This window comes from Phyllostomus hastatus, unplaced genomic scaffold, assembly GCF_019186645.2.
Source record: "Phyllostomus hastatus isolate PE091 unplaced genomic scaffold, TTU_PhHast_1.1 phas_scaffold_78, whole genome shotgun sequence".
Classification (NCBI taxonomy): Eukaryota; Metazoa; Chordata; class Mammalia; order Chiroptera; family Phyllostomidae; genus Phyllostomus; species Phyllostomus hastatus.
Genome location: NW_025334041.1, coordinates 71,953,533 through 71,963,967, shown reverse-complemented (window position 1 = coordinate 71,963,967; position 10,435 = coordinate 71,953,533). Strand labels below are relative to the sequence as shown.

The following is a 10,435-nucleotide window of genomic DNA, read 5'->3' as shown; positions in this document are numbered from 1 at the left end:
CCTCCCTGGGGTCTGCTATTCTTCATCGTTGAGGCCTCGCTGTGCCCAGCCAGTGTTTCTGAGAGACTTCCTCAGTGCCAGGACTTCAGAGCACAAACACCACCACCTGTCCCAGTCTTTATGGACTGACCCTGTGCTGAGGCACTTTTAAACACTTAACCAGACCACTTATGGTTCTGCCTCAGCCTACAGATCAGCCATGGCGAATGTTCAGAGACTTCTCAGGTCCTTTCTGAGCATATTTTGTGTCCTGGACATGTATGTGGCTTTCTAAATTGCCCGGCATTCAGATGCTTCTGAAAGCCCTGGTATCCTAAAGAAACCCTTTCCCTGGCTTTCCTCCGTCTCTAAGCAGTCTGTGGAATGCTCAGGTGCTTGCACATCTTAAAGACTTCCTCACGTGTTTTCAAGCAGTGGCTGCTGCTTTTCCACCCCAAGGTCCGGGACAGGCAAACCAAAGATGAGCACCTTGTGTTGGTGGTTGAGGATGACCCCAGACAGGGTAGGGCAGGCAAATGCACCCCGTGAGCAAGGCCTGCTCTGTTCCTCTGGAACTAGGAACCCGGGTGCCACAAGGGTGTTGCGGCTGCCGCCACTCCTAGAAACAGGTGGGACAAGGGCGAGCAAACATGCCACAGCTTTCTGTTTCTAAGTTTCTTTTTTCTTAATGCAGCAATCACTTGGATGGTGTAAACCTTTTCTTTTCCAGAGTTCTGATGAGGTTGGTTTTGATAGTTTCTGGCTCTTTTTTCAATGTTTCTTTGGAGGTATCCACTCCACCATTTTAGTGACATTATTTTTTAAAACTGTAACTGATTATGTGTAGAACTTCCTTAGCTTAAAAAAAAGGTTACTTCCCTACTGTGGTTTAGACTTGCATTTCTAAAATGGCCTAAGTGGCTAAAAAAGTTAACTCTGGTATCTCAAAAATAATCGTTTTAGTCAAGTAAATTTGGAAAAAGCATCTGAAAGGCTCTGCAAAGTTGTAAAGAAACCTGCTTTATGTTTATTTTGACCAAACATTTCCCAAGTTTATTTCACTTACAAGCCTTTCTTATCGGTAATACATGTTAGCATTTGAAGAGCATCAGTCACAGAATAGGACAAGAAAAATGGTCCCAGTTCTTCAAAGCTTTGAAAGCTTTGATTTTTTTACAGTTGTTCCCATAGCTACAGTCATGGGGCTGGGAGTCAGGGAGAGGTGAAGGGGTGGGCATGACTAGTACTAATTGAGAACAAATGAGTCATAACCTCCTCTCCCTAGGAGTTCTGAGACACACCTTGAAGGGGGCCTAAGAACTTGTGAGCTGTGAGCGCTCAGGAAGGCGTCTCTGACAGATAACACGGGAGAGGGGGAGGGACAGGGGAAGTGAGGTTACCATCTACCCAGAGTGAAGTGCTGTGTGATTACCATAAGCGAGGCCGTGATTTTAAAAAGTAAGCTGTATTTAAAAACAAAACAAATGAGTTGGTGATGTGGAATGCTATTCTCAGTACCCTTGAAACTGATTTATTTTGAGGGCACCAAACAGTTACAGTGGGAAGAGTGGAAGCTGGTACCACTGGTGCTGGCCCTACGTTGAAGGAAGTTCTATTGCAGTAGTTTATACTGTAATTCCCTTTCCCAGACCGTGGTCCCTTTCAGGGCCGGAGAGTGTCTGACCCACCTTTGTTTCTAGTCATGTCCTTTAGAGAACTGAGGGGAAATGGAATATTCACATGATAAGGAGCCAACAATGTTCTTTCCTCTGCCTCCAAGCAGGAATGGAGACTCCAGAACCTCCTTAAACAATTAAACCACGTCCTACATTTAGATCATTTCACTTGAATGGCTGGAACGGCTGCTGTCATTATTTGTTCTGACTCTCCATCTATCCACCTGGAAAAACTCTGATTATCCACATCAGAACAAAAACGCCCAGGGATTAGTAGCATCCTTTAATTCCAATATCATGCAGTGAATACACTAGCCAGATAAATGCAATCATAAAACCATACCCTGTCAACATGTCAGTTTTTCTCAACTTCATTTATAGATTTAATGAAATCCCAATCAAAATCCCAGCAAGTCAATTTGTGGATATTGACAAAGCAATTCTAGTATTTATATGCAGAGAAAAAAAATACAGAACAGCTGACACAATATGGAAGGAGAAAAATGAAGCTGGAGGACGGACTCTATCTGACTTCAACACTTACTATAGAGGTACATTAGTCAACAGTGTGGAAGACGACAGTGTGGTATTGGCAAAAGTACAGGAAAACACAGCGATGAAACGACACCAAGGGCCCTGAAATAGGCCTGATGAATACCGTAATCTGATCTCTGACATAGGAGCAAGGATAATAAAGTGCAACACAGATGGTATTTTCAACAGATGGTGCTGAAACAACTGGGCATCCATGTGCAAAAATAAAAATCTAGACAAAGACCTTAAATGATTCACAACAATTAAATCAAAATGGATCACAGACCTAAATGTATAAAACACTATAAAACTCCTAGAACGTAACATAGGAGAAAATCTAGGTGACCTTGGGTGTGGCAACGACTTTTGAGATTCAATACCAAGAACACAATCATGGAAGAAATAACTGGTAGGCTAGACTTCATTAAAATTAAAAACTTCTGTTATATGAAAAAGTGAAGAGAAAGAGAAGACAGCCACAGACTGGGAGAAAATATTGGGAAAAGACACATCTGATAAAGAACTATTATTCCAAATACACAAAGAACTCTGAAAATTCAATAATAAGGAAACAAAAAAACCAATTAAAAATGGGCAAAGAACCTAAACAGACACCTCTCCAAAGAAGATTTACAGATGACAAAAAAGCACCTGAAAAGATGTTCAACATCATGCCATTAGGAAACTACAAGCTGAAACAATGAGATGCCATCACACGCCTGTCTGAATGGTCTAAGTCCAGAGCTCCGCCGCCAGCGCTGCTGCAGACGCGGAGCAGCGGCGCACTCACACAGTGCTGGCGCAGATGCAAACTGGCACAGCCACTCTGGAGCACAGTTTGGCAGTTTCTTACAAAGCTAAACATACCCTTACCGTACGATCCAGCAGCTGTGCTCTTTGGGATTTAAATGAGTTGAAACACGTCCACACAAAAACGTGCACACGAATGTTTACAGCTTTATTCATAATTGCCAAAACTTGGAAGCAACCAAGATGTCCTTCAACAGCTGAGTGGATAGTGTGGTACGTACAAATGCTGGAATATTATTCGGCAATAAAGAGAAATGAGCTACTAAGCTATTAAAAAGCATAAAGAAAACTTACATGCATATTAGTAACTGAAAGAAGCCAATCTGAAAGGCTACACGCTGCATGATTTCAGGAACGAACATATTTCCGTGGTGTGGGAGGGGTGGCAGTACGCTACACGTGGGAAAACCTTGCACGTGTTGGGACAGGCAGTACTTGGGAATTCTATATTTTCCAGTCAATTGTGCTATGAACTTAAAACTGCTCCAAAACATGTTTACTGAAAAAACAAAGTGTATCCTGAAGATAAAATCAGGAGTAATAAGGTCATACCTGGATTCATGATCTCCAATTTGCATGATGAGACTAGAAGGGCCTCACTGCAGCAACACCGGAGACACCAGGATCTCCGCACAATCTGCACCAGGCAGCCTGTGAGTAAGTGGCTGGGTTTTTTCTGCCTGATTTACTACACATAGGACTTGGACCAGAGGTTTCTGGGTCGAATCCCAGCAGTACAAGGTGAGCTGTTTTCCTTTTTGGTTAGGACTGAATGAGATCACATATGTCAAAGAGTTTTATAAACTGTCAAACACAACTATAAATTGCTACTGCTGAATTACTTACAAATGTAATTTAGGAATATTTCAGATGTGTGCGAGTTGTTTATAATGCATGACCACATCACGCCTCTCACTGGTCAGCTCCTGGCTTTGATAAAGCACTTATGGGCAGGCCCATATCCCATGCGTCCACAACAACCAGCCCAAAGCAGGGCCAGGCAGTCAGAGAACGTGTCCTCATCTCATAGTTGTCTGTTATGGGTGCAACCTGCAATGGGAAGGGAGGGAAGAAAAGTCCCTTGACTCCCACCCCACACACACCTCTCAGGACATAATACATCCGTCCAAACAGGACACAGAGTCAAAATCCCCAATCATCTTTTTGGTTAAAAGATGTCAAAAAGCACAAAATGGCTCCCATACATTGTGGGAAGGCTGGGGAGAAGCACCCACAGAGGAAAAGCCCCTTCTTCTGAGCTTCCAAGTTTCATGCATCTCTTTCCAAGGCCACATATGAAATAATTTGGAATAGCAAACAGCTTGAAAGTTCATTGCATATGACAATCTAAAATAAGACCAAGTGTTAAAGCAGAAATTTATTAAAATCCATTTATATAGTGTTTTACAGACCAAAAAATGTACAGAGTCTTTGACATTCAGGCAATGAACTCCATTCTCAGAAGTGTTTTGTGAGAAGATCAAATTCTTTTGCCTTCCTTCCAAAACAGATACTTCTGTTTATACTCCTGAAAATGATGTGTTTATTACACCACCTCTCAAGAACAATCCCCAAAACCTCTGCAGAGTGAAGAAAACCTTCTTTAGAATGCAAAGCCTCATCACAGAGGTGTAGTGCAAGAGATACATAAATGGCTGCTGTTTCAGAGGAGTGTGCGCACACCTGGCGGACAGGCATGAGAAGAGCTTGAGGGCCCAGCTGGGTGGCCCCTAGCTGCGGAGCGTGGCCAGCCGGGACTGCATGGCCTCCAGGGCCTCCTCCTCCTCTTCCTCTTCCTCATCTGAGGCGGCCATTGCTCCTACAACTTCAGGCTCTGGAAGGGCATCAGTCACTTTACTAGGTGCTTTGCCCAAGGCCCCTGAAAACAAACACAGTGAACAGATTAACAAAATATTGGTTGTGTTAATCCATCATCTTCCCTGCCTTTCACACCTGGATCAGTCTGTCAGAGAAGGGGCAATGAAACAAGCTGGTGCGGTGAGGTTTTGCTCACTGTGACAAAGGCGCAACACCACCTTGTAATGATAACAAAGTCGTAATAACTGTAAAGAGATTCTGATTTTAGAATTTTGGTTCTGAAGCTCTTGATCTACATTCCTAAACAATATTGAATACTAAATTTTCAAGATTCATGAAGATTTCAAATCTAACTAAATTGTTTCTAAATCTTCATAAAATGTTTTTCTGGAGTATGGCATAACTAGTCTTCCCCACCCCCCAAAATTAAAACACATAAACAAACAAAAATTAAACCTCACCAATTATATTTTTTAATAAACACAAAACCCAGAAAATCCAGAAGTAAAAATAAAGATTTAAAACTTGACATTTGAGACAGAAGAGGAGATACATGCTGTCCTACCCCTCCTCCCACGATCAAAACTGCAAAGGAATACGGCACAGCCACCACTGGGAAGCACCTGAAGATGGGCTGAACAGAATTCCCGTCACTGGGGATACAAAGGAAGCAGGAGGGGTGGAGATGTGAAATGGGCAGATCTCTCAACCACAGTGTGGCAATATCCCAGCTGCAGAGGTGCCTCCTGAGGAGCAAGGAGTCTTAGCCCCAAACCTGGCTTTTCAGCCTGGGGCTCCAGTGCTGGGAAGAGAGGTCCCCATAATATCTGGCTGTGAAAATCAGCAGGATTGCTTCTGAGAAAGACAAAGGGCTGGTAGAGGCTTAGGTGCTGATTGTAAAGGGCCCACACACAGACTCACTCATTCACAAACTCACTTGTTCTATGGTCTAGCACAGGGGCAGTAGCTTGAAAAGCATCAAGGACACACTAGGAGGAACTAAATTGACTAACTTTAGGGTGAGGGGCTGCCAGGGCAGGGGAGGTGGCAACTTTTTCCATGGGACAAAAGTGCTAAAAGGTATCAAATCTGCACTCTCCTTTAAATTGGCTAACACCATTCGCCTTGCCTTAGTGATTCTGAAACCCTGCCCACCCCCGTAAAGTCTCTTGTCTGGACTGAGCCTCCTCCAGCAGCTTTTCTACATAAGAAACCTGTCTCAGCTCAAGCTACAGACTTTCCCACAAATCTGCACACCTCACATGAGCAGTGGGTGCCCTAGACTTGCACTGCAGGCTTTCTCAAAGGTCCACAAATCCCACACACATGATAGGTAGCTGGCTTCAGTGTGCACTGTAGTTCCAACCAAGACCAGCACAAATGGTGACTAGTCTCAGTATATCTTGTAACTCCCATCAGGTGGCCCCAAGCCTGATATAAGTGGCAGCCTGCCTGAGCTCACATTGTGCTGTGCAGCAAAGGGTCACAAGTGGCAGCCTGCCATGCTTTGCAGTGTAGCCTCTTCCAAATACCTTCAAGCCCAGCACAAGCAACGAGATGCAGATCACTCTGTAGCTCCTACCAAGTGGTCCTAAGCCCAGCATAAGTGGTGGCTGACCTCAGCCTGCACCAGGGTCCCTAATGTTGGCCTGTACCAGAGCCACTGCCAAGAGGCTCCAGGCCCAACAAATCAGAGCAGACCTACCAACCAGTTCTACAGCCAGCACACCACAAGGTTGGACTTGGCTGGTAGCAAGTGATACCAGTTCTGTGGGATCAGCCCTTATAAACCCTTGCCCACTATACTGGTGACCAGCACTCAGCCAGTCAGCCTGAGGTTCAACCCAAAGCATGGTCTTGCTAACAGTATTTGGGGCCTAACTACAACAGCAGGGCACATATAACCCACAGAGGGGACACCTCTGGAGCACCTGGCTCAGATGACCAAGAAGACTGTGCCCCTGACCCCCAGAGAACACCTTCTATATAACCTCACTCCATCAAGACTGGGAGATGTAGCAGATCTACAAAATACATAGAAACGAACACAAGAAGTCAACCAAAATGAGGAACCACAACATGTATTCCCAAAGGAAAGACCAGGACAAAACTCCTGAAAAAGAACTAAAAGAAATGGAGACAAGCAATCTATAACATACCGAGTACAAAACACTGGTTTTAAAAATGCTCAATGAGGACTTTCAGTCAAGATGGAGGCATACATAGACATGCTTTGCCTCCTTGCACAACCACAGAGACAATTACAACTAGATCTCAAAACAAGTAACATCAGAACTGTCACAAAGTCGACCTGTATGGAAGTCTGACCACCAAGGATTTAAAGAAGCCACATTCATGCAGGAGGGTAGGAGGGGCAGAGGTGCACAGTCGGTGGAGTGTGGAGATGCAGTGTGGCACAGAGAGGTGGCAGTGGAGGCAGAGGAACAGACGATCCCTCATTCATGTGTGGTGGATAAAAATCGGGAGGCATACCTTGGGAGTAAGTAATCAAAGCCCCAGGCCAGACCGCAAAGCCTAGGGTTCCAGGGATGGGAAGATAAATCCACATAACTTATGGGTGAAAAAAACAGTGGGGGTTGGGGTGGAAGAAGGAATTGCTGGATTTTCAGGAGACTCAGGTTAAAGGGCTGGCATGGTCTTAGAACATATGCAAACATGTCCTCACTCTGGGATTCACCACCAGGGCAGCAGATGGAAGGGCGCCAGTCACATATGAGAAGTGGGCGAAGAGACTGGAAATGGGGTGAGTGCTGGGCAAACCTCCAGGACCCAGGCAACAGCGCTGTCCCCTCTCTGAACTCTCCCCCTACACAGCCACAATACAGAAGCGGGTTGCTCTGCCCTGGTGATTACCTAAGGCTCCACCCCTCACAATTTGCAGATGCCTTTTCTACAATAGGCCATGCTACTAAGACAGGGAGTCAAAGTAGCTCTACCTAATACACAGAAACAAACACAGGGAGGCTGCCAAAGTGAGGAGACAAAGAAATGTGGCCCAAATGAAAGAACAGAACAAAACCTTAGAAAAAGAACTAAATGAAACAGAGATAACCAACTTATCACATACAGTGTTCAAAACACTGGTAATCAGGATGCTTAAAGAACTCACTGAGCACAGCGACAACATAAAGGAAGAAATGAAGGTTACACTAAATGAAATAAAGAAAAATCTACAGGAAATCATGAGTGGAAGGGAGGAAGCTGGGATTCAAATCAACCATTTAGAACATAATGAAGAATAAGTACTCAACCAGAACAGTGAAAAGAAAAAAGAATTAAAAAAAATGAGGATAGTATAAGGACCCTCTGGGACATCTCCAAATATACCAACATCAAATCATAGGGGTGCTAGAAGAAGAGGAAGAGCAAGAAATCGAAAACTTATTTGAAAAAATAAGGAAAGAAAACCTCCCTAATTTGGCAAAGGAAACAGACATATAAGTCCAGGAAGCAGAGAGTCCCAAACAAGGTGGACCCAAAGAGGACCACACCAAGACATATCACAATTAAAATGGTAAGAGTTAAAGATAAAGAGAGAATCTTAAAAGCAGAAAGAAAAAGGCAGAGAGTTACCTACAAAGGAGTTTTCCTAAGACTGTCAGCTGATTTCTCAAAAGAAACTGTGCAGGCAAGAAGGGACTGACCAGAAGTATTCAGAGTAATGAAAAGCAAGGACTTACAACCAAGATTACTCTGTCCAGCAAAGCTATAATTTAGAATGGAAGGGCAGATAAAGTGCTTCCCAGACAAGGTAAAGCTAAAGGAGTTCATCATCACCAAGCCATTATTACATGAAATGTTAAAGGGACTTATTTAAGAAAAAGAAGATCAATACTATGAACATTCAAATGTCAACAAATTTACAACTATCAACAACTGAATCTAGAGAAACAAAGTAAACAAACAACTGGAACAGGAACAGAATCATAGATACGGGATCATTTGGAGGGTTATCTGTGGGGTGGGGGAAGGAGAAGAATTGAGGAAAAGTTGTAAGGATTAAGAAGCATAATTGGTAGGTACAAAATAGAGAGGGGGATGTGAAGAATAGTATAGGAAATGGAGAAGCCAAAGAACTTATATGCATGACCTATGGACATGAACTAAGGGGAGGGGATTGCTGGAGGGGGGGGTATCAGGTAGAGGGGGGCAAAGGGTGAAAAACTGGGACAAGTGTAATAGCAAAATCAATAAAATATATTTAAAAAATGCTCAATGAACTTGGGAGAAAAATAGATGAACTTATTAAGAACTTCAACAAAGAGCTAGAAGACATAATAAAGGATATTAATAAAAAACATAAAAAAGAACAAATCAGAACTGAAAAATATAGTAACTGAAATGAAAACTATACTAATGGGAATCTATAGCAGATTAGATGAAGCAGAGGATCAAATCAGCAATCTGAAAGACAAGGCAGTGGAAATCACCCAATTAGCAAAAGCAAAAAAAAAAAGGAATTTAAAAAATGAGGGTAGTTTAAGGGATTTCTAACACAACATCCTACACACCAACATTCACATTATAGGGATACCAAACGGAAAAGAGAAGAGAAAGAAAGAAATTGAAAACCTATTTGGACAATTAATTATGGAAAACTTCCCTAACCTGGTAAAGGAAATAGACATATAAGCCCAGAAAGTACGGAGTCCCAAATGAGATGAACACAAAGAGTCCACATCAAGACGTATCATGATCAACATGCAAAAAGTTAAAGATGGATAATCTAAAAGTAGCAAGAGAAAAGCAGTTAGTTATGTACAAAGGAGCTCCTATAAGACTATCAGCTAATTTTTCAACAGAAACATTCCAGTCCAGAAGATAGTGGCACGAAATATTCAAGGTGATGAAAGGCACAAACCTACAAATATGATCACTCCACCCAGCAAGGCTATCATTTAGAATTAAAGGATGACAGTTTCACAGACAAGAAAATGGTAAAGGAGTTAAAAACATCACTAAGCCAATATTAAAAGAATTGTTAAAGAGACTTCTTTAAGTAGAAAAGATAAAACATATGAATAAGAAAACACATGAAAGAAAAAAATCTCATTGACAAAGGTGATCATTAAAGAAACCAATTATAAAACTAGTACAGAGATTAGACAAAAGTAGGACTATCATGTGTAATTACAAATATAAACTAAGGGTTACACATACACATGAGAAGTAAAAAATAATGACAAAAACTTAAGCGTGAAGGGGGTGAGTAAAACAAAAGTTATTTTAGAATGTGTTCAAACTTATGTGACCATCAACTTAAAATAGACAACTATATTGACAGCTTGGTGTTTATGAAGTGCATGATAACCATAAACCAAAGATCTGTGAGAGATATACAAGAAATAAAGAGAGAGGAATCCAAATATAACCCTTCAGAAAGTCATCAAAACATAAGAGAAGAGAGCAAGGGAATAAGAAAGGAAAGAGGAGACCTACACAACAATAAGAAAACAGTAAAATGGCAATACCTACATACTATGAATAATTACTTAAATGTAAATAAACAAAATATTTCAGTTAAAAGACACAACACAGCAGAATGGATAAAAAAAACAAGACCCAGATTTCCAGCCAAGATGAAGGTGTAGGTAGAC

At 42.2% G+C, this 10,435-nt stretch overlaps 1 protein-coding gene across 3 annotated transcripts in view; it reads right to left on the bottom strand.

Annotated features, from left to right (window-relative positions):
- Positions 1–3,126: 3,126 nt before the first annotated feature.
- The window catches only part of LOC123811973 (charged multivesicular body protein 3), a 101,820-nt gene continuing 94,511 nt past the window's right edge, over positions 3,127–10,435 (bottom strand). For all 3 annotated transcript variants that reach the window (XM_045828533.1, XM_045828531.1, XM_045828532.1), the window contains one exon: positions 3,127–4,878. In XM_045828533.1, the coding sequence (XP_045684489.1) occupies positions 4,730–4,878 (149 nt within the window). In that variant the 3' untranslated portion in view covers positions 3,127–4,729. The remainder of the gene's footprint in view (positions 4,879–10,435) is intronic.